Genomic DNA, 24,992 nt, shown 5'->3' with positions numbered 1-24,992 from the left:
GCATCTATGTGAGCGGCGTGGGCCTCGACACGGCGGCGACGGGCGCGACGAGGCGGCGCTGACCGTCCCCCAACATAGCACCAGCGAGCTAAAGCACACATCCTCCTGTGACATACCGAGCTGCCACGCTAGCACCACGAGCTGCCGCGCTAGCACCACGAGCTGCCGCGCTAGCACCACGAGCTGCCGCGCTAGCACCACGAGCTGCCGCGCTAGCACCACGAGCTGCCGCGCTAGCACCACGAGCTGCCGCGCTAGCACCACGAGCTGCCGCGCTAGCACCACGAGCTGCCGCGCTAGCACCACGGATCAGGATGGAACAGAAATGTGTTATTGCTGAAGATGACATGGATAATACATGATCGTGATGTGACTGTGAAGAGTGTGGAGCCTGAAGAGTGTGGAGCCTGAAGAGTGTGGAGCCTGAAGAGTGTGGAGCCTGAAGAGTGTGGAGCCTAAAGAGTGTGGAGCCTGAAGAGTGTGGAGCCTGAAGAGTGTGGAGCCTGAAGAGTGTGGAGCCTGAAGAGTGTGGAGCCTGAAGAGTGTGGAGCCTAAAGAGTGTGGAGCCTAAAGAGTGTGGAGCCTGAAGAGTGTGGAGCCTGAAGAGTGTGGAGCCTGAAGAGTGTGGAGCCTGAAGAGTGTGGAGCCTGAAGAGTGTGGAGCCTAAAGAGTGTGGAGCCTGAAGAGTGTGGAGCCTGAAGAGTGTGGAGCCTGAAGAGTGTGGAGCCTGAAGAGTGTGGAGCCTGAAGAGTGTGGAGCCTGAAGAGTGTGGAGCCTGAAGAGTGTGGAGCCTGAAGAGTGTGGAGCCTGAAGAGTGTGGAGCCTGAAGAGTGTGGAGCCTGAAGAGTGTGGAGCCTGAAGAGTGTGGAGCCTAAAGAGTGTGGAGCCTGAAGAGCTTGGAGCCTGAAGAGTGTGGAGCCTGAAGAGCTTGGAGCCTGAAGAGTGTGGAGCCTAAAGAGTGTGGAGCCTAAAGAGTGTGGAGCCTAAAGAGTGTGGAGCCTGAAGAGTGTGGAGCCTGAAGAGTGTGGAGCCTGAAGAGTGTGGAGCCTGAAGAGTGTGGAGCCTGAAGAGTGTGGAGCCTGAAGAGTGTGGAGCCTAAAGAGTGTGGAGCCTAAAGAGTGTGGAGCCTGAAGAGTGTGGAGCCTGAAGAGTGTGGAGCCTAAAGAGTGTGGAGCCTGAAGAGTGTGGAGCCTGAAGAGTGTGGAGCCTGAAGAGTGTGGAGCCTGAAGAGTGTGGAGCCTGAAGAGTGTGGAGCCTGAAGAGTGTGGAGCCTGAAGAGTGTGGAGCCTGAAGAGTGTGGAGCCTGAAGAGTGTGGAGCCTAAAGAGTGTGGAGCCTAAAGAGTGTGGAGCCTAAAGAGTGTGGAGCCTGAAGAGTGTGGAGCCTAAAGAGTGTGGAGCCTGAAGAGTGTGGAGCCTAAAGAGTGTGGAGCCTGAAGAGTGTGGAGCCTAAAGAGTGTGGAGCCTAAAGAGTGTGGAGCCTAAAGAGTGTGGAGCCCTTTGAAGTGTGTGAACGATGAGACACTGGTGAGAACACTCAGATACAAACATTTGAAAAGCAGAATCTAAATCAAACCTGAACAAGGCTCGATACAGAAAAGTCCACAGTTTCTCAAAATCTTCTGTAAAAAACTCCAGAGCGTTTCTCGTCTTCACTAATCTTAAAACCTGGGGTGTCGACACCTCAGGACAAAACAAATAAAAGATCCAAACCAGTTTCAAAGCTCGTGTCCAGGGAGAGGAGGCCTCTCTCTCTCTAACTGACCAGTTTGGGCAGCACAGTGCGCAGCGGGATGGAGTCGCCCGAGTCCCCCATCATGGTGCTGCGCAGTTTGCTGGTGGTGGTCCCCAGGCCGGGCCCCCCTTTGGCCAGGATGGAGGGGAAGGAGGTGCTGTGCTGTTCGGGCAGTCGTTTGACCGTGGGCCCTTGGCTCTTGTCGGCGGGCAGTGGTTTGGGCAGCCGGCGGTAGAGCCAGGGGTGTCTGAGCGCCTGGCTCGGGGTGAGGCGGGACGAGGGGTCCCAGTCCAGACACTTCTTAATGAAGTCAGTGAAGGTGGCGTCCTCGCAGCCCTTCAGGGCCGTGCTCCACTCCTTAGAGGCCGGGGGACCCCTCATTTTGCCCCGCCTGGAGCGGGCGCCCGTGAGCACCGTGGCCCCGGTGGGCAGTGTGTTGGCGCCGCAGTACCGCGGGTGGCCTTTAGAGTTGAGGAAGTTCTTGGCTCTTTTGGCCTGTTCCAGCACCTTCTGAGGAGGCATGCCCAGCAGCTCCATGACACAGGCCAGCTGGTCGCCCTCGTCCTCCCCGGGGAACAGCGGGTATCCCGTCAGCAGCTCGGCCAGGATGCAGCCGAAGCTCCACATGTCGATGGGCAGGCCGTACCGCGCGCCCAGGATCACCTCCGGGGCGCGGTAGAAGCGGGACTGGATGTAGGTGTAGACGCGCTGGTGCTCGAAGCAGCTGGAGCCAAAGTCGATGACCTGAGGACAGAAAGAGACGTCTCAACACCGTCTGTCATGAAGGTCAGCGTGTGGTCAGCGTGTGGTCAGCGTGTGGTCAGCGTGTGGTCAGCGTGTCCAGGCGTTACCTTGATGCCGCTGCGGCCCTGCTGCTTCAGCAGGATGTTCTCAGGCTTCAGGTCACAGTGGATGATGCGGTGGCGGCTCAGAGCCTCCAGACACTGCAGGATGGAGTGAGCAAACTTCCGGACCAAGGGCAAACTGAAGCCCTGGAACTTGTTCCTCTTGATGAGCTCGTACAGGTTCATGCTGAGCAGCTCGAAGGTCATGCAGATGTGGTTCCTGAAGGTGAAGTTCTCCAGCATGTGCACCACGTTCATGGAGCCGCTGCGGTCCTGTCGGCGCAGGTGTTCCAGGATCCGGATCTCCTCCTGCGCCTGTCGGTGGAAGCGCTTCTCGTTTCGAACCATCTTCAAGGCCAAATGCTGCTGCGTCTTATGGTCGTAGACTTTGGCCACCTGACCAAAACTGCCCTTCCCAATGATCTGTGAAGAGACGAGAGTCAGGACGAGGACCATCTGGATCCATAAAGGAGATTCATATCGTCATGGGAGAACAGTTTCTTCATAAAAACACTCCAAAATGACCATAAGTAGCTCCCGCTTTGATGGAGTCGTCCGTATACTTATCGTACCTTGAGGAACTCGTAGCGATAGGCCAGGTGGTCGTGTGGGACGTGGATGTAGCCGCCTTGCTCGTCGTCGTAGCCGCTGTTGTTGCTTCCTCCGGCCACCGCGGGGCGCTTCTTGGCGTTGGGGCCCACGTAGTAGACGTCGGAGTAGGACAGGATCTCCGAGTGCTCGAGCGGCGAGAGCTGCGCCCGGTACAGCCTCAGCGCCTGGTCAGGGGTCAGCGGGCTGCACTTACTGCCGTTACCACTGGACGACTCGCTGGAGCCTTTAGACTCAGCACTGGACCAACACAAGAGGGAGAACGTGAGACGAGCAGGTGACATCCAGGTGAATCAGGACTCAACATCAGGGTCAAAGACATCGACCATTGAAAGAACGTCTGACAAAACTAAAGACATAGTTGTGTTTTGCCTCTTGTATCGTCTTCATCATGTTCAGCACCTTCAGCCTTTGTGTTTGGAAGAACAAGCTTTTTTATTTGATCAATAGAATTAAAATAAACTGAACTTTTTACCATTCACTTCACATTGTCTCCCACAGACATGTCCAAAGTACGGCCCGGGGGCCAAATGCGGCCCTCAGACTCATTTTTGTTGGCCCTTCTGCTAACTTGCTCCAAACAACAAAAAAATAGTACTTTTTACTTTAAAATTGGAAAAATTCAAGCATTTTTATGTTGTACCAACATAATATTAGTGTTCAAGTCTTATTAACTCATCAAAACTATGTCAAAAGCAAAATTTCAAATCATTAATTGGATTAATTGGACATTGTTGGTGTTTGTGGCCCTCTGTGTTTGGACGCTCTGCTCTAGAGTCTATAGGACACTTTAGTCTGTAATATATATATATATATATATATATATATAAATCCTCTAGATGAAACTTTGAATTTAACTTTAGAACGTCTTGTTTATTTGAAAAGGGCTTTGAACATCATAAGCATTAAACAATATAAATGTGAGTTTGCAGATATGAACCTTTAAAGACCGAACTTCTTAAACCTTAATAAACAGTATATTCCTCCACATGTCCCCTGTCCCTTGTCCCCTGTCCCTTGTCCACGGCCGGCGCTGGTCGAACAGACCGTCAGGCGCTCACCTGTCTGAGCTGTGCTCCTTGGACAGGGGCGGGGCGGGCGCGGCCTTGTTGGGCGTGCTTCCGTTCTGGGCGGTCACCGTGGAGATGGCGTTGACTTTGCGGTTGTTGGTTCCGTCCTCGTACAGGTACTTGACCTTCAGGGCCCCGCCCCGGATGGAGACCTGGTCCCTCAGCAAAGTCTTGTTACTCGTCACCTGAAGAAGAAGATGAAGAAGTGTTTACATGTGTAAAAGTGTCGTCCATGTCATGTTTCACCTTCTATAGGTTTTTCTTTAACAGAGAATTGTATAATATTTTACTGCAGGACAAAATTATGATTTGTTGTGAAATAAAATACTTAGTGTTGTTGTTTGGAGCCTGTAATATATAATATATATATATTATATATATACATACATACTGTATGTATATATATATTATATATACATACATACATACTGTATGTATATATATACATACATACATACTGTATGTATGTATGTATGTATGTATGTATGTATGTATGTATGTATGTATGTATGTATGTATGTATGTATGTATGTATGTATGTATATATATTATATATAGATAGATATCTATATCTATATATATAATATATATATATATATATATATATATATTTATATATATCTATATATCTATATATATCTATATATCTATATATATATCTATATATATATCTATATATAAATATATATATATATATATATATATATATATATATATATATAAATATATATATATATATATATATATATATTTATATATATATATATATATATATATATATATATATATATATTATATATACATACATACTGTATGTATGTATGTATATCTATATATATATATATCTATATATATATCTATAGATATATATAATGTATTCATCCTGTTTCATTTTTCAATAAACATTAACATGTTTTAACTCAAATGTAATGATTTGAATAAGATAAATATGAAAATACATTTGCAGAAACATTGATCACATGTTTCACTGTCACACAGAAGACAGCAGTGCTGTGGGGGCGGGGCTTGAGTTACCCTCAAGTCTTTTCACTTATTTGTGCTTTAAGAGGGAAACAATAGCCCAGTGTCCACAGTGTCCACAGTGTCCACAGTGTCCACAGTGTCCACAGTGTCCACAGTGTCCACGACATGTGCTGGACACAAAGAGCTCGTTTGCATGTGGCAGCAGCGATAACGAGTCAGATTACAACAACCTCCACCACCAGAGAACCAGGCTCCACCCACAGCGTTTAGAGCCGTTCAACCAGCACCACCAGTTTAAGAGCAGGAAACACCAGTACGTGCCAGTACGTGACATTATCAAATCAAATCAATTTATTTTTGTAAGGCCCAAAAACACGTCATAAGGCGCTGGTACAGCTGGCAGCCCGGTGTAAACGCTCTCTCTTCTTTCTCACACTTATTGTGCTTTATCTCCTATATTTTGTAAATATAGTTAGTATATTTTTTCTATTTTACTGTACGATAGGGACACGCGCTGGAATAGTTTTTTAATTCAACTGTTTTTGACTTTTTTCGGCTGGATTTGATCGTTTTTCGTTGCGTTCGTTGTGTTGTTGTGACGTGAGCTAGCTCCGCCCCCCGCGCCCTCCGGCCGCGCTAAAGTACGGCGTGTCGTCGGTACACGTTTATATACACGTTTATATACACGTTTATATACACGTTTATATACACGTTTATATGAAAGAGGAACTTCACCAACGATCGGGACACGCACTGGAATCGCTTTAAATTAACGTGTTTTGACTTTATTCGGCTGGATTGAGTGTTTTCGTCGTGTCGTTGCGATGTGTCTTGGCTCTGAGTCCCCCGGCCCCGGCCCCGCCCCCCGGCTCCGGCCCCGCCCCCGGCTCCGGCCCCGCCCCCCGGCCGGCGCCGTACCGCGTTTCCACAAAGGAGGAACTCATGAAACTGCGGAGAACAGTCGTCTTACCCGGAGATCGTCACGTTATCCCGGCGCAATACTGACCTAACCTAATACTGATGTGCAATTCTGTCATATGTGCAATTACTGTGAAATTCATGTGCAATTACTGTGAAATTCATGTGCAATCCATGTGCTGTCGTGACACATATTCATGTGCAATTACTGTCGGGATCACATGCAATGGTATTTATTTATTTATTTGTCTATGGGAGTTTTTTATTTATTTATAGGAGATCTTCTACTGAAAGTGTTTTTCAGACTTCCTATAAGTGATCTGTTCTTCTGGATCTACCTCTGTATCTACCTGCGTTGCACCAATGAAATTTCCCCATGTGGGACAATAAAGGAATATCTTATCTTATCTTATCTTATCTTAAAATCACAACAACAGTTGCCTCTGAGGGCCACAGGGAGAAATGAATCAACAATGTCTGTGGTGGCGAGGGACGATGTCCCAGGGTCCTCTGTCCTTAGACTCTCCTTCTCGGCCAGGAAAAACTACAAAAAAAACCTCTTTGGGAAAAAAGCGTAGAAACCTGGAGGAGTTCCAGTGAAGGAGAGATCCGACTCTCACAGACGGACAGACGGACACGAGGGAGACTGGAGCTGGAGCCACTCTTCAGGCAGATGAGGGACCGACTGAGGCGAGCTGGACCCACTCTTCAGGCAGATGAGGGACCGACTGAGGCGAACTGGACCCACTCTTCAGATGAGGGACCGACTGAGGCGAACTGGACCCACTCTTCAGATGAGGGACCGACTGAGGCGAACTGGACCCACTCTTCAGATGAGGGACCGACTGAGGCGAACTGGACCCACTCTTCAGATGAGGGACCGACTGAGGCGAACTGGACCCACTCTTCAGATGAGGGACCGACTGAGGCGAACTGGACCCACTCTTCAGATGAGGGACCGACTGAGGCGAACTGGACCCACTCTTCAGATGAGGGACCGACTGAGGCGAACTGGAGCCACTCTTCAGATGAGGGACCGACTGAGGCGAACTGGAGCCACTCTTCAGATGAGGGACCGACTGAGGCGAACTGGAGCCACTCTTGTGACAGTACGTGCCAGTACGTGACAGGACACAACCATCCTGAAGCAGGATTGGCCCTAATGTAATATTGTTAAAAACATGAGGTAATAAATAAAACATATTGTGTCTGGGATTGTAAAGTAAATGTTTAATGTGTTTTAAAATAACTGTTAAGCAGAAAAGAGGTCAAAGAACAAAAGACTCTTCTTTCTGCAGCTTTTCATTCATTATCTGTGTCACTGTGTCACTGGTTTTACTTTACTTCCTTATGAATGAAACATAAAATACTAAAAATCTATTGCTTGAAAAAAAAAAGCCCTAAAATGTTTTTGTCACGTTCATATTTATTTTGTCTTTCAGAGAGTTTAGTTTTGTAAAGCTCGTCCCAGTTTAAATAAAGGTCACAGTTTGATACGGTGACACATGATTTATTCCAGTGGATGTCTTACAGACCTCGTAACAAGAAGAAGTTATAAAAAAGACAAAAACAAAACATTTTCCCTGTTGACCCGGCGATGTGGGTCAAAGAACTCTCGGTGTGAACGGAAAGGAACGCCAGGAATTAATTTTTCCTTTCAGTCTGGCTCTGCCTCACCGACATCTCCTCCTCTCTCCTCCTCCTCCCTCATCTCTCCTCTTCTCTAATCTCTCCTCCTCCTCTCTCTTTCCTTTCCTCCTCCTTTCCTCTCTCTCCTCCTCTCTCCTCTTTCTTCTCTCCCCTCTCTCCTCCTCTCTCTCTCCTCCTCCTCTTCTCTCCTCCTCTCCTCTCTCTCCTCCTCTCTCCTCTTTCTTCTCTCCCCTCTCTCCTCCTCTCTCTCCTCCTCCTCCTCTTCTCTCCTCCTCTCTCTCTCCTCCTCCTCTTCTCTCCTCCTCTCCTCCTCCCTCCTCACTGACTTGTCCTCTCTTTCTCTTCTCGTTTCCTCTGTGCGGTGGAATCGTAGCTCCACACGACAAGATTATGGAGCATGAGGGAAAAGGCGCTCATTAAAGTGAGATTAAACTGGAGCTGACGAGCCAAAGAGGCGGCGGCTCTTGAGGGGCGGCGGCTCTTGAGGGGCGGCTCAGGGGCGGCTCCACCGGGGCGGCGGCGGCTCCGGAGCGGCGGCGGCTCCGGCGGCTCTGAAGCGGCGGCTCTGGGGCGGTGGCTCTGGGGCGGCGGCTCTGGGGCGTGACTCCCTCACAGGAGCCGCTCACACGCCCAAAAGTACGTGCGCTCTTCAGATCTCATGCTCTGAAAGGTCATCCTTGTATTTGTTTAACCGTATCTTGATTTTTATTTTCTACGACAGGCAATATTATGTCGAGAAATGTCTTTAAACTGCACGAGTCGAGGTTTAAGGAGCAGCAAATGTGAAGCGTCAGTAAAATTAACCACAAAAGTGCAGAAATATCACCTTAAACTCCTATTTGATATTTTAACACTTCTTTTCTCATTTGTATTTTGCGTCAGGTCTTTTTTTGTCTGTAAACGATGCAGTTATTCAAATATAACGGTCAAATATGTCCCATACAATCGACTCTTGTTTTAGTCATAGTTCTGTTCCAATTCCACACACAAGGGCCAATCGAGCGGCGGCGTTGGTCCCGGCGAGCAGAGGACGTGGACTGTAAATCTGTCCCGCGGCGGCAGATGGAGCAGAGGCTTATCTCCCGCTGTCAGACAAACGCCCTGAGCATCTGAGAGCGAGGCGCGGCCCCCGAGAGCCGCTGCAGGACCAGGGGACGACGGGGTTAAAGGTGTAGACGAAATCCATTCTGTCGTCGTGTCGACCGCTGTAAATAACGTTATCGTGATGCTAAAATATCAAGCTAAATTTCAATACTAAAAGTGCTTTTTTAAAACTGTTTGGCGTCATCTCTCTGGATATAATCGCTTTGTCCTTCAGTCGATTAATCGGTGGACGGCCAAAAGGAGACGATATGGAGTGAGTTTAATCTAACTTGTATTAAAATATAAATACACGACTTGTTTTTGCTCCTGTGCAGTCCGGTCAGACAGATACTTTTTGAATTGACAGGACGAGTATTTAGTCGACTTCAGGCCCAATCATTCCCAACACAAGAGTCATTTCTTTACCATCACGATATAGAATAAGACTAAAACGACTCAGGGAATGTCACATTTTGTCCCATTCCATTCGTTTTCATCACGCGCTGAATTGAGTATCGTCGTACTCGATTGATTAGTATCCGAGTATCTATCTCTGCGACCGCCACATTTGTATTTATGTCACGACAAACACTGAGACGTCCAACTGTTCCAAAGACAAACACTGAAACGTCTGTTTTCGATCGAGTGCGTTTTCTGAGGCGAGCAAAGGGAAGATCGCCGTGATGTGATGCAGAAGGTCAGCGTTTGGTCTGGAGACGGACGTGTCACGTGCAGGAAACACCTGGAGCTCTTTACAGGTGAAGGGTCAGACTGAGGGCGTGGTCAGGTCCAGGTTCTGGTCTGAGGCCTTATGCAGACGGTTTAGAACTGAGTTTAGTCCCAGTTTAGAACAAATGGATGTGGGGACTCCCCTTCAGACTCCCCGGTCGTCCCCCTTCAGACTCCCCGGTCTGAAGGGCCCCTTCAGACTCCCCGGTCGTCCCCTTCAGACTCCCCGGTCTGAAGGGCCCCTTCAGACTCCCCGGTCGTCCCCTTCAGACTCCCCGGTCTGAAGGGCCCCTTCAGACTCCCCGGTCGTCCCCTTCAGACTCCCCGGTCGTCCCCTTCAGACTCCCCGGTCGTCCCCTTCAGACTCCCCGGTCGTCCCCCTTCAGACTCCCCGGTCGTCCCCCTTCAGACTCCCCGGTCGTCCCCCTTCAGACTCCCCGGTCGTCCCCTTCAGACTCCCCGGTCGTCCCCTTCAGACTCCCCGGTCGTCCCCTTCAGACTCCCCGGTCGTCCCCTTCAGACTCCCGGTTCCGCCCCACATACACAGTCATTCTCTTGGGAGCTGTTCTCGTTGTCCTGAGACGACACAACACACTTGGCCGCGGTCACTTGGCCGGTCTGACGTGGGACAAGGCGCGGTTGGGACACTAAACACACTCACGAGGACAGAAAACTGGGCCCGGCGTTGTGCTTCGGGGCCACGAGGCTGCGCCTGAATGAGAGGAAGCGCCGGGGGGGGGGGGGGCGGCGGCCATCTTTGTTTGTGGGTCACATTTTCAAGTCCAATAAAACTTTACAAATGACCGGCCTCTTTTTCCTGCTGAAGTTCAGACAAACGTGTTTTCTACTGAACATGAGCAATTTAATGCAAACAACTTTTAACACGGGACGATTATATTTGTGTCTCAATATAAGTCCATAAACAAAAATTTGAAATACAACAAAATGCATCTAGAACATAAATGCAGCTAGTTTTTTTCAATACACATATTTAGTTTAACATGTTTATGAGGAAAGTGCCACGATTCTATTGAGAACGCTTCATTTTCTTTCATTCACATTTTCTCAAGTGCCAAATGTGACATAAACACCCCGGACCTGTCGTCCTGCTGGAGTGGGACCCGGACCTGTCGTCCTGCTGGAGTGGGACCCGGACCTGTCGTCCTGCTGGAGTGGGACCCGGACCTGTCGTCCTGCTGGAGTGGGACCCGGACCTGTCGTCCTGCTGGAGTGGGACCCGGACCTGTCGTCCTGCTGGAGTGGGACCCGGACCTGTCGTCCTGCTGGAGTGGGACCCGGACCTGTCGTCCTGCTGGAGTGGGACCCGGACCTGTCGTCCTGCTGGAGTGGGACCCGGACCTGTCGTCCTGCTGGAGTGGGACCCGGACCTGTCGTCCTGCTGGAGTGGGACCCGGACCTGTCGTCCTGCTGGAGTGGGACCCGGACCTGTCGTCCTGCTGGAGTGGGACCCGGACCTGTCGTCCTGCTGGAGTGGGACCCGGACCTGTCGTCCTGCTGGAGTGGGACCCGGACCTGTCGTCCTGCTGGAGTGGGACCCGGACCTGTTGTCCTGCTGGAGTGGGACCCGGACCTGTCGTCCTGCTGGAGTGGGACCCGGACCTGTTGTCCTGCTGGAGTGGGACCCGGACCTGTCGGCGTCCGTCACTCGTCACAAGTCAAACTTCTGTCCGGGTCAAAACAGCTTTAAACTTCACATCCTGGACTCCCACCTCCAATCCAAACACTGGCTCCCACGCCCTCAAGCTCGTGCTCCAAACCGCACGAAACCGCTCGAAACTGCACGAAACCGCACGAAACCGATCGAAACCGCACAAAATTGCTCGAAACCGCACGATAGATATAGATATATAATACATATATATATATACATAAAATATATAAATATATAAGCTGAATAATGGGTCCAGAAGTATGTTCAGGCCCGAAATTATCAAATATTCCATTGAATCCATGTGTAAAGTTGTTATGTCAAAGCGAGTCCAAACAGGAAGTGACTCGTGCAGAGACAGGAAGTGTGCACTCACAGTGTGTTTGGGCATGGGGGGCAGGGCCGAGGGGCTGCCCGGGTTCTCCTCCGACCTCATGTACGAGTCATACAGGTTATCACCGTGACGAGCTGCAGGAAGAAGAAGAAACACAGTGAGAAACACATGGTGAGTGAGACGCCGACGAGCAGGAGAACCAGACCTACTCATGACCTCACGACCTCATGACCTTCAGCTTCCTGTTTTACGGCAACGTTTTGGACTTTTCCCATTCAATAAAAGGCATAATAGTATTTCATTTTAAATTGTTAATCGCTGTGGCACATTCTGCCCTCCATGGATCCACGTTGTTCATATTTCTCCCCGAGAAGCTCCAGATAATGAAAAAGTCTCATTTACAACAATAATCGCTGACGACTAAAATAATCATTCGTTAAAGATTTAATGCCTTAAGAACGTCTCCATCATCTGCACTAGTTTCACATCTCCAGTCAGACGGGGCCCCTGGCTCCAGTCAAACGGGGCCCCTGGCCCCAGCCCAGCGCCTAAAGCCACCGCACGAGTCAAACACTGGGCAAAACCACATCAACAATTGTCAATCAAATCAATACGAAGACAAAACACCTGGATTAGATGCGAGATTCATGCGTTTAACGGCAACAGTTCAGGCAAAGCAGTAGTGTTCCTGCAGGAGCCCGGGCGAGGGGCCCCTGGAGCAGGAGCCCGGGCGAGCGCCCCCTGGAGCAGGAGCCCGGGCGAGCGGCCCCTGGAGCAGGAGCCCGGGCGAGGGGCCCCTGGGATGAGCTCAGGCGGGGCTTAGAGCGGGCGAGGTCTAAATGTGGCACAGACGCTTGACCGGCCTTAATGTGACGACAGCGTCTGCAGCGGGGCCCGCGTCTGCAGCGGGGCCCGCGTCTGCAGCGGGGCCCGCGTCTGCAGCGGGGCCCCGCGTCTGCAGAGGGCCCCGCGTCTGCAGGACTGTGAGTGGATCTTGATTGACATGTTGACCAAAGCTTTTACTCAACTTTAAGTTTATCGTGTTTATAAGAATATAATATATCACAATAACATTAAAGTTCTGCGTCGCCCATAAATGTATTTGAATGAAAATGTGTTTTAACTGAATAAACTTTTATTTAGTCTTTGTGTTTGAGTCTGTGAAGAACAAACGATACGTTTAGAGTGGAATATTCAGTTATTTGAGATGTTTCCTGGTCGTCCTCCTGTGAGAACGGCACATTTGTCATTTCCATTCAACACTTTAGATGCTGCACCAACATCTCCATCACAAGCACCACATTGTCATAGTTTATAATGTTGTATTCAGTCTTGTAGTAATAAAGTACAAGGCAGAAGGTCCTCCAGTGTCGCTCTAATGACCAGAGTTTAAAAGTCCAATTCAAATCAAAATATTGTGTCTCTCGAATGGACAAAGGTCCTCGATCCTCACAAAACATCTGCACCAAAAAAAGAATATATTTATCATCGTCTGGGCCCCGACTGTCCATTATGACTATGATGTCTACGATGATGAAAGGTTTAAAGGGCAAAGAGCGGAGGAAGAGAAAGAGAAACAATAATTACATTTAAAAACACAGGACTGAGACTAAACCAAGGCCGACGTCCACATGTTCCATTTCTGTGGCACATAACGGCGTCTGAACATCGCCGTGGAGACGATCCGTCCAGAGCGTCATAAGCAGACAATGAAGACGATGAACCCGCGTCATCGTCTTCATCGGTTTAGATTAATCCAGATTAATTGTACCTGGAAACACTTTGACAGGCGCTGATTATGAGCTTATGATCCTGTTACATAAAGAGAAGGATGGAAACGCTCAGGTGCGTCACAGGAGCCGCTCGGGGCCACTGCCTGGAAACCAAGGCCCCGGACACAAGAACACGCCGCCGGAGGGAGGGGCCAAATGTAAGAAAGACACAGGGTAAATAACTGTGGTGAAAGTATTCATGTTACTGCAGGATTTAAATATACTTCATTTCAGGTATAATTAAACACGTTTATGTCTGTGTCAGTTTTACTCGGACTGAATTCAAACATAAAAAGGACAAAAACAAGACAAATCAAGGATAATTAAAATAAAATGTACCGAACAATGATAAAACTGAACTTTGTGAATGAGGTTTTTACTACATTTGACCCAGAAGAAGCTTAAGTGACTTGAGGACATTGTATGTTTTTACTGGAATGTCACTTTGCATGGAGCAGATAACTATGACTATGATATAACTATAATATAACTATAATATAACTATGATATAACTATGATATAACTATAATATAACTATAATATAACTATGATATAACTATGATATAACTATAATAAAACTATAATATAACTATAATAACTATAGTAGAAAAAGCTTCAGTTGTAGTCATCTGGACTCAGTTTGAAAATTAGACGTTTCGACTCTCATCCAAGAGTCATTGTCAATAACAGAATTTAGGTCGAGAACTCCGATATTAATACTGTTCTGTGGTAAGACCCGCCCATTGGGCGGAGCCTTCCTGAAGTAGAAAGAGTTGTTTGTTTCAACAGAAACTCCCCCCTTGTATCTACCGAGCCTATTCAGAATCTTAATGGGCTGTTAGAATCCTCTTTGTCTTTGTGAGACCCTGGCTCAACCACCCTGAGTACCTGATTAGCATCTAAATGTCCTGGTCCTTTACCTTTCCAGGGGTTCAGTAACCCATTATAAATAACAGGAAGATTAAACCTAAGCCCTCCATTTCTGTTTAAAGAAGGTCTTTCTTTTTTAACAAAAATAGCTTCCTTGACTCCTCTTTCAAACCATCTTTTCTCCTGCTTAAAACCTTCACCTCACCGTCTTCAATCGAGTGATTAGAGGCTTCAAGATGGAGATGCACGGCACTCTGTGGACCTGAACTAGTATTTCTTCTGTGCTGATAAAGCCTCTTGTGTAGAGGCTGTTTCGTCTCACCTATGTAACGTTCTTTACAGCTTTCTTCACTGCATTGGATCGAATAAACTACATTGCTCTGTTTTTGAGTCGGCAACTTGTCCTTAGGGTGAACCAGTTTTTGTCTTAAAGTGTTTCCTGGTTTAAAATAAACAGGAACTTCGTGTTGTCTAAAAAATCTCTGAAGTTTTTCCGACAGGCCAGACACATAAGGGATAGAAACACCCTTCCTTCTCTGTTCAGTTTCCCTTTTGTCCTGCTTCTTGGTTCTCTTCACTCTGTTGAGAGCCCAAGCGGGGTAACCACAGGCTGAGAGGGCATTTCGGACATGTTTTTCCTCTTTCTTCTTGCCCTCTGAGCTGGTGGGCACACCTTGAGCTCTGTGTTGTAAGGTTCTGATCACTCCCAGCTTGTGCTGTAGTGGGTGGTTGGAACCAAAGAGCAGATACTGGTCCGTGTGTGTAGGTTTCCTATATACTTCTATTTGGAGTTTCCCGTCCTCTCCTCTGATCGTGGATCCTTTCTTGATTGTTCCACAAGAGGAAGAGGCTGGACAGAGTCATCAAGAAGTCCAGCTCCGTCCTGGGCTGTGCTCTGGACTCGGTGCAGGAGGTGGGGGACAGGAGGGTCCTGGCTAGATTCACATCTATGCTGGACCATGAGTGCCACCCCCTGCAGGACACTCTGTCCCCTGCAGGACACTCTCTCCGCTCTGGAGAGCAGCTTCAGTGAGAGACTGATCCACCCTCGCTGTGTGAAGGAAAGGTTCCGTAGGTCTTTCCTTCCTGCTGCTGTCAGACTTTATAACAAAAACTGTTAGTACTGAACACTCGTAATACTGACCTAACCTAATACTGATGTGCAATTCTGTCATATGTGCAATTGCTGTTGGAATTCATGTGCAATTTCTATGAAATTCATGTGCAATCCATGTGCTGTCGTGACACATATTCATGTGCAATTACTGTCGTGATCACATGCAATGGTATTTATTTATTTATTTGTCTATGGGAGTTTTTATTTATTTATAGGAGATCTTCTACTGAAAGTGTTTTTCAGACTTCCTATAAGTGATCTGTTCTTCTGTATCTACCTCTGGATCTACCTGCGTTGCAACAATGAAATTTCCCCATGTGGGACAATAAAGGAATATCTTATCTTATAATATAACTATAATAACTATAATATAACTATAATATAACTATAATAACTATAAAATAACTATAAAATAACTATAATATAACTATAATAACTATAATATAACTATAATTGATGACTAAATGACTTGTTGATTGTTGTGATGAGTTGTTTCAGCTCCGGTCACTTCAACCATGACTAAACAACATTGTCTGACCAGAAGAGATACTTTATTATTCTTCTCTTTGAGTGTTTTTAATATTGAGGATGGACACGCTGACCGTCCCCTCCACCGTCCCCTGTTCTGTACTTTCTGTCCAAAGGTCTGACTTTTGCTGACCGCTCAGACCCGCTGTGACCGCTCTGTCCGTCTGTGACCGCTCTGTCCGTCTGTGACCGCTCTGTCCCGCTGTGACCGCTCTGACCCGCTGTGACCGCTGTGACCGCTCAGACCCGCTGTGACCGCTCTGTCCCGCTGTGACCGCTCAGACCCGCTGTGACCGCTCAGACCCGCTGTGACCGCTCAGTCCCGCTGTGACCGCTCTGTCCCCGCTCTGACCCGCTGTGACCGCTCTGACCGTCTGTGACCGCTCTGTCCGTCTGTGACCGCTCTGTCCCGCTGTGACCGCTCTGACCCGCTGTGACCGCTCTGTCCCGCTGTGACCGCTCAGACCCGCTGTGACCGCTCTGTCCCGCTGTGACCGCTCAGACCCGCTGTGACCGCTCAGACCCGCTGTGACCGCTCAGTCCCGCTGTGACCGCTCTGTCCCCGCTCTGACCCGCTGTGACCGCTCAGTCCGTCTGTGACCGCTCAGACCCGCTGTGACCGCTCTGTCCCGCTGTGACCGCTCAGACCCGCTGTGACCGCTCTGTCCCGCTGTGACCGCTCTGTCCGTCTGTGACCGCTCTGTCCGTCTGTGACCGCTCTGTCCGTCTGTGACCGCTCTGTCCGTCTGTGACCGCTCTGTCCCGCTGTGACCGCTCAGACCCGCTGTGACCGCTCTGACCCGCTGTCCCCGCTCTGACCCGCTGTGACCGCTCAGTCCGTCTGTGACCGCTCAGACCCGCTGTGACCGCTCTGTCCCGCTGTGACCGCTCAGACCCGCTGTGACCGCTCTGTCCCGCTGTGACCGCTCTGTCCGTCTGTGACCGCTCTGTCCGTCTGTGACCGCTCTGTCCGTCTGTGACCGCTCTGTCCGTCTGTGACCGCTCTGTCCGTCTGTGACCGCTCTGTCCCGCTGTGACCGCTCAGACCCGCTGTGACCGCTCTGACCCGCTGTGACCGCTCAGACCCGCTGTGACCGCTCTGTCCCGCTGTGACCGCTCAGACCCGCTGTGACCGCTCTGACCCGCTGTGACCGCTCAGACCCGCTGTGACCGCTCTGTCCCGCTGTGACCGCTCAGACCCGCTGTGACCGCTCAGACCCGCTGTGACCGCTCTGTCCCGCTGTGACCGCTCTGTCCCGCTGTGACCGCTCAGACCCGCTGTGACCGCTCTGTCCCGCTGTGACCGCTCAGACCCGCTGTGACCGCTCAGACCCGCTGTGACCGCTCAGTCCCGCTGTGACCGCTCTGTCCCGCTGTGACCGCTCTGTCCCGCTGTGACCGCTCAGACCCGCTGTGACCGCTCTGTCCCGCTGTGACCGCTCAGACCCGCTGTGACCGCTCAGTCCGTCTGACCCTCGTGCTGTGGAATCCCCCATCACAAACACAGCTGAGCATGTGCGAGCTAACGTGCTAGGCTAACGGCTGCTGTCGGTCCCATAAAAGGCTCTGGTTTCAAAGTGTTGGTGTAACAAAAGGACAGAGCAGCCACAGACTCTGCAGCGGCTTTAATCCAAGTCTGCTTCTTTTGGCCCAGTTTAGACCCGTTTAAGCCAAGTTTTAAACCCGTTTTAGCCCAGTTTTGACTTTAGGTCTTTTAGTCCTGGATGGAATTCTGACTTGTCTTTCCAATCATTAAATTATTAATCTATTATCAAACTATTTTACAATCCAGCAGAATAATTATAATATGAAGCGTTACATTTGAAGTAAATAAAATGGCACTAAAACAATATGTTGTACAATCAAAAGTTCCACTTGAATTACAAAAGACATAAATCCACCTCAGGGTTTTTCCTTTGGCCACAAAAAACTCAAACTGAAAGATTCAGGAGCAAATTTGGTCTAAAACATCTGAATTTGGACATTTAAAAACATTCATTTTAATCTTGGACAAACATTTACTGCATTTAACAGTTAAATGTATTATTCTAAAGGCAGGACATTCCTTTGTGGTTCCCACATTTCTTTAACATTACGAGTACCAACACTCGGTAAATAACCCTGTTTATTATAGCTGTACAATGCCAATTATATTTTAATTTACGTTTCAAGCTTAAAATCCCCTGAAATTCTTAAGGACATAAAATTTACTGCAACAAGTCGTTAAATCCAAATCCAAAGCTCCGACACAACAGAACGTCTCCGTTATATCAAGAAGACATAATAAAGATCAAATCATAAAGATAAAGAGAACGTCATGGCACAAAGAAGCTGACATTAATAACACTAATCTCACTGTAAATATGTGAAAGACACAGACGTGAGGACGAGTCTCGTGTCTGACCTGACAACACCAGGAAAACATGTTTACAACGTCTCCAACTCCTGCAAGAAAAGAGCTTTGGACCAGGAAGAAGACAAGGGTGAGACGAAGGGTGAGATGAAGAGGGACGCGAAGGGTGAGATGAAGAGGGACGCGAAGGGTGAGACGAAGGAAGGGTGACACGAAGGGTGAGACGAGGGGTGAGACAGAGGGTGAGACGACGTGACACCCAGGACCAGCCGCCGGGGCAAAGAAATAAAGGCAGATTAAAGGAGGATATTTGTGTAAATGCCAGGAGGAGTTGGCAGTTCCACCAAACAGATGCTGACATCAGGTTTAGAACAAAACCAACATAACCAGAACACGTTTGGATTTAGAACGTGTTAAACAAGTTGAAATTAGCAAGTGATGAAGTTTGTCCCATGAGTCGAAAGGGAATTTGTCATTTAAGGGTAAAAAAACAAGAAGAACGAACCTAATGCACTCTTTTGATCATTGTTCCCGTCTATTTCTTTGCATTTAAGTCGCAAAAACAAAGGTTAATAAGGAAGAAATAACGTTATGGATTAAGAATTGTGCCGATAAAGCAAATTAATTATTCCTGAGATCATTTTTTGTGCATTTAAGTTGGGAAAAGTGAGTTAAATCACCTATAGTAGTTCTTTACAAGACATTAAACAAGGTTTTTAAAGTTTAAATCCCTTATTTGTTTGTTATAATGCAAATAAACAAGACAGAACATACTTTACAAATGTTGCATGAAGTTGTCACCAACACAAACATGACACGAGGAGTTTAAACTGTTTTTACCTGTTGCAATTGGACCCTCTGGTTTCCGGCTCATTATCATCATGATTACAGGTAAACAGTGACGTCAGCATCCAACGTGGAGAAAAAAACTCTTCCAAAATCATAAAAAAGAACAAAAGGTTTGAAACTACATTTAGCAACACAACAACAGTCCAGCGGGTTTGTCTTGAACGCAGCTTCACAAGAAAAGCTTTATCCGCTTTATTGACAACCTTAACAACAAAAGTCCACGAGATGTAGAGAATAAAAAGGTATAAAACGATCTCCTTGTAGTTTCCTCGCGGTAAAAAGGCCGGCAAAGTGTTTGGCCGCGGTTGTTTTCGGTCGAAGCCCTGAGATGTGACCGGATGGGGGTCGCCGCTGGTCTCCGTTAGCCGCTCCGGAGCTAGCCACAAAAACACTCCCGACAAGAGCCGCTCCCTTCGGTCAGAAAACCCCCCACGACCCGCTCCTCGACGCCGCTCCGCTCCCGTGATCCCCGCGCCGCTCTCTGTCTGCTCAAGCCGTCGAAAAGCAGCACCATTCCCGCACAGGTCTCCTGGGGCGAACACCGAGTCTACCGCCACCGGGGCTGAACCCGAGAATCGCGCGTCCCCCGTCGGGCTCCGCGTTCCAGGCTCCTCGCTGCGGTCAAGACGGAAGCCCCATGGTTCCCGGGTGTGGAAAGTGCGGTGTTGTCTCTGTCTCTCGCCGCGGGACGGTTCGCGTGAGCGGGGGGGCAGGAGCTTCAGGTCCGCTCGGGGCGCGTGTAATCCCGGGTGTGAGCGCGGCTCCGGGAGCGTCGTGTGCTGAGGGCGTCTGCTCCGCGTCGTCGCTCCGCCGCTGTGGTGGTGGGCGTGGTTTGGGAGCGACGCGGAGGGGCGGGGCTTAGAGGGAGCGCTCGCGGGGACAGGCAAAGGAGGCGCCGCCCACATGGCACCGCCCCCTACCCCCATGACGCCGCCCACACCCGGAAGTGGGATCGATACACTTTGTCCCGGACGCGACACAAAAAAAGAACAAGAACTCCAAGTCCTCGCGTTTGTCTCGCGTTTGTCTCGCGTTTGTGCCGCTGGAAACGATGGCACTTTGCTGCTTCGTTTAGAACAGGGTTGTATTGGTTTTACACTTCAAAAAGTAAGATAATTATTACAGATAAACCTACAAAATCATGCTAAATCTCTGTTCGCTATTAAGAATATGAGAGGTTCTGTCCATAGGAGTTTTGTTTATAAGAGTTTTTTTCTATTAAGAGAGTTTTCTGTTCTTTTCTTCTGAATCTACTTGTGTTGCAACATCGAAATGTCCCCATGTGTGGACAAATAAAGGCTTATCTTATATTATCTTAAATCAAAAATATAGCCCTACAACCTCAACATGGACAAATAATAATTAAAAAAACTACGTAAATTGACCACAAATTGACCCCAATAATCTGAAATCTTTGTTGATGTATTTCCGTCAGAAAATGTGTTTAATATTTAATTTGCATGATCAATCACTCAAGACAAATTAAAGGGTTCCTTAAAGGTACTTTCTGAACACTGTAACTTTTCTCGTGCTGCTCGTTTCCAGCGATATTTGAACGGATCTGACCTGTAGCTTGACCTGGTGTCATCGCCTCGTCCGTCTCTGAGGAAAGGGAAGTTTAATGCCGTACTGTGGAACATCTCCTTGGATGTACGACCGGTGGAAAAAGGTTACGTAGCGCACCTTTAATTTCCACCTCTACAAAACACGTCTGTATTCTTGGATGAAGCAGGAAATGGACTCTCTGACCCGGGACGGCGGCGGCGGCGCTCCACGTGTCACTGCGCCGCTCTCCAGTCACCAAACAGACATAACCATAACTTTTGAAAACGCAGACATTACGTTTGGAAACAGAGTCGTAAAGTCGCAGCTCCAGCGCATTGGCCCCTACCCCTTCCCGAGGTCAGAGGTCACAGTGCACCGGTATTTTCCATGTCACACGTTGGAGTCGGACAGGCCGTAAACACTCGGGTGTCTCGTTTGCCCGATGCTGGAAAGTCCTTCTGAATCAAGCCGGTCGATGGAAAACGGCCGATAGATGTTTTTGTTTTCAGTTTTCTTGTGCTGTGATTGGACGGCAGCGGCGGTCACATGACGATCACGTTTATGGACTCAAACACGACTCAAACACGGACTCAAACACGACTCAAACACGGACTCAAACACGACTCAAACACGGACTCAAACACGGACTCAAACACGGACTCAAACACGGACTCAAACACGACTCAAACACGGACTCAAACACGGACTCAAACACGGACTCAAACACGGACTCAAACACGACTCAAACACGACTCAAACACGGACTCAAACACGGACTCAAACACGACTCAAACACGGCTCAAACACGACTCAAACACGACTCAAACACGGACTCAAACACGACTCAAACACGGACTCAAACACGACTCAAACACGGACTCAAACACGACTCAAACACGGACTCAAACACGGACTCAAACACGGACTCAAACACGACTCAAACACAACTCAAACACGACTCAAACACGACTCAAACACGGACTCAAACACGACTCAAACACGATTCAAACACGACTCAAACAAGGACTCAAACACGACTCAAACACGACTCAAACACGACTCAAACACGGACTCAAACACGACTCAAACACGGACTCAAACACGACTCAAACACGGACTCAAACACGGACTCAAACACGACTCAAACACGACTCAAACACGACTCAAACACGACTCAAACACGACTCAAACACGGACTCAAACACGACTCAAACAAGGACTCAAACACGACTCAAACACGACTCAAACACGACTCAAACACGGACTCAAACACGACTCAAACACGATTCAAACACGACTCAAACAAGGACTCAAACACGACTCAAACACGACTCAAACACGACTCAAACACGACTCAAACAAGGACTCAAACACGACTCAAACACGACTCAAACACGACTCAAACAAGGACTCAAACACGACTCAAACACGACTCAAACACGACTCAAACACGATTCAAACACGACTCAAACACGATTCAAACACGACTCAAACACGGACTCAAACACGGACTCAAACACGACTCAAACACGACTCAAACAAGGACTCAAACACGACTCAAACACGGACTCAAACACGACTCAAACACGGACTCAAACACGTCTCAAACACGTCTCAAACACGACTCAAACACGGACTCAAACACAACTCAAACACGGACTCAAACACGGACTCAAACACGACTCAAACACGGTCTCAAACACGACTCAAACACGATTCAAACACGACTCAAACACGGAATCAAACACGGACTCAAACACGACTCAAACACGACTCAAACACGGACTCAAACACGACTCAAACATGACTCAAACACGGACTCAAACACGACTCAAACACTGACTCAAACACTGACTCAAACACGGACTCAAACACGACTCAAGCACGACTCAAACACGACTCAAACACGACTCAAACACGGACTCAAGCACGACTCAAACACGGACTCAAACACGACTCAAACACGACTCAAACACGACTCAAACACGGACTCAAACACGGACTCAAACACGACTCAAACACGACTCAAACACGGACTCAAGCACGACTCAAACACGACTCAAACACGGACTCAAACACGGACTCAAACACGACTCAAACACGACTCAAGCACGGACTCAAACACGGACTCAAACACGACTCAAACACGACTCAAACACGACTCAAACACGGACTCAAGCACGACTCAAACACGGACTCAAACACGACTCAAACACGACTCAAACACGACTCAAACACGGACTCAAACACGGACTCAAACATGACTCAAACACGACTCAAACACGGACTCAAGCACGACTCAAACACGACTCAAACACGGACTCAAACACGGACTCAAACACGACTCAAACACGACTCAAGCACGGACTCAAACACGGACTCAAACACGACTCAAACACGACTCAAACACGGACTCAAACACGGACTCAAACACGACTCAAACACGGACTCAAGCACGACTCAAACACGGACTCAAACACGACTCAAACACGGACTCAAACACGACTCAAACACGGACTCAAACACGGACTCAAGCACGACTCAAACACGGACTCAAGCACGACTCAAACACGGACTCAAACACGGACTCAAACACGACTCAAACACGACTCAAACACGACTCAAGCACGACTCAAACACGACTCAAACACGACTCAAACACGACTCAAACACGACTCAAACACGGACTCAAACACGACTCAAACACGACTCAAACACGACTCAAACACGGACTCAAGCACGACTCAAACACGACTCAAACACGGACTCAAACACGACTCAAGCACGGACTCAAACACGGACTCAAGCACGGACTCAAACACGGACTCAAACACGACTCAAACACGGACTCAAACACGACTCAAACACGGACTCAAACACGGACTCAAACACGACTCAAACACGACTCAAACACGGACTCAAACACGGACTCAAACACGACTCAAACACGACTCAAACACGGACTCAAGCACGACTCAAACACGGACTCAAACACGGACTCAAACACGACTCAAACACGACTCAAGCACGGACTCAAACACGGACTCAAACACGGACTCAAACACGACTCAAACACGGACTCAAACACGTCTCAAACACGTCTCAAACACGACTCAAACACGGACTCAAACACAACTCAAACACGGACTCAAACACGGACTCAAACACGACTCAAACACGGTCTCAAACACGACTCAAACACGACTCAAACACGACTCAAACACGGACTCAAACACGACTCAAACACTGACTCAAACACGGACTCAAACACGACTCAAGCACGACTCAAACACGGACTCAAACACGACTCAAACACGACTCAAACACGGACTCAAGCACGACTCAAACACGGACTCAAACACGACTCAAACACGACTCAAACACGACTCAAACACGGACTCAAACACGGACTCAAACACGACTCAAACACGACTCAAACACGGACTCAAACACGACTCAAACACGGACTCAAACACGGACTCAAACACGACTCAAACACGACTCAAGCACGGACTCAAACACGGACTCAAACACGACTCAAACACGACTCAAGCACGACTCAAACACGGACTCAAACACGGACTCAAACACGGACTCAAACACGGACTCAAACACGACTCAAACACGGACTCAAGCACGACTCAAACACGGACTCAAACACGACTCAAACACGGACTCAAACACGGACTCAAACACGACTCAAACACGGACTCAAACACGGACTCAAACACGACTCAAACACGGACTCAAACACGACTCAAACACGGACTCAAACACGACTCAAACACGGACTCAAGCACGACTCAAACACGGACTCAAGCACGACTCAAACACGGACTCAAACACGGACTCAAACACGACTCAAACACGACTCAAACACGACTCAAGCACGACTCAAACACGACTCAAACACGACTCAAACACGACTCAAACACGACTCAAACACGGACTCAAGCACGACTCAAACACGACTCAAACACGGACTCAAACACGGACTCAAACACGACTCAAACACGACTCAAGCACGGACTCAAACACGGACTCAAACACGACTCAAACACGGACTCAAACACGACTCAAACACGGACTCAAACACGGACTCAAACACGACTCAAACACGGACTCAAACACGGACTCAAACACGGACTCAAACACGACTCAAACACGGACTCAAACACGACTGTAACACGGACTCAAACACGACTCAAACACGACTCAAACACGGACTCAAGCACGACTCAAACACGACTCAAACACGGACTCAAACACGGACTCAAACACGACTCAAACACGGACTCAAACACGACTGTAACACGGACTCAAACACGGACTCA

At 48.5% G+C, this 24,992-nt stretch overlaps 1 protein-coding gene across 1 annotated transcript; it reads right to left on the bottom strand.

The window, feature by feature from the left end:
- Positions 1–1,461: 1,461 nt before the first annotated feature.
- Positions 1,462–19,247, bottom strand: dyrk3 (dual specificity tyrosine phosphorylation regulated kinase 3). The gene is made up of 6 exons (XM_072451408.1): positions 19,105–19,247; positions 11,667–11,758; positions 4,249–4,442; positions 3,151–3,427; positions 2,585–3,001; positions 1,462–2,477 (listed from the first exon to the last, which is right to left on the bottom strand). The coding sequence occupies exons 1-6, from the start codon at positions 19,145–19,147 to the stop codon at positions 1,755–1,757; spliced, it is 1,746 nt and encodes a 581-aa protein (XP_072307509.1). The 5' UTR covers positions 19,148–19,247; the 3' UTR covers positions 1,462–1,754.
- Between the last annotated feature and the right edge of the window lie 5,745 nt (positions 19,248–24,992).

This window comes from Eucyclogobius newberryi, unplaced genomic scaffold (assembly GCF_026437365.1).
Source record: "Eucyclogobius newberryi isolate DKJ021-1_F unplaced genomic scaffold, fEucNew1.0.hap1 SCAF_19, whole genome shotgun sequence".
In the NCBI taxonomy this organism is placed as follows: Eukaryota; Metazoa; Chordata; class Actinopteri; order Gobiiformes; family Gobiidae; genus Eucyclogobius; species Eucyclogobius newberryi.
Note: the sequence above shows the minus strand (reverse complement) of the source record. Positions and strands in the feature narration are given on the sequence as shown.

Excerpts from the sequence above, each read along its gene's own strand:
- dyrk3 (XM_072451408.1), bottom strand. The coding sequence starts at position 19,147 with ATGATGATAATGAGCCGGAAACCAGAGGGTCCAATTGCAACAG. Across the intron at positions 3,428-4,248 it reads AAGGAGCACAGCTCAGACAG|TGCTGAGTCTAAAGGCTCCA; the intron begins GTGAGCGCCTGA and ends GTGTTGGTCCAG. Across the intron at positions 2,478-2,584 it reads AGGGCCGCAGCGGCATCAAG|GTCATCGACTTTGGCTCCAG; the intron begins GTAACGCCTGGA and ends TTCTGTCCTCAG.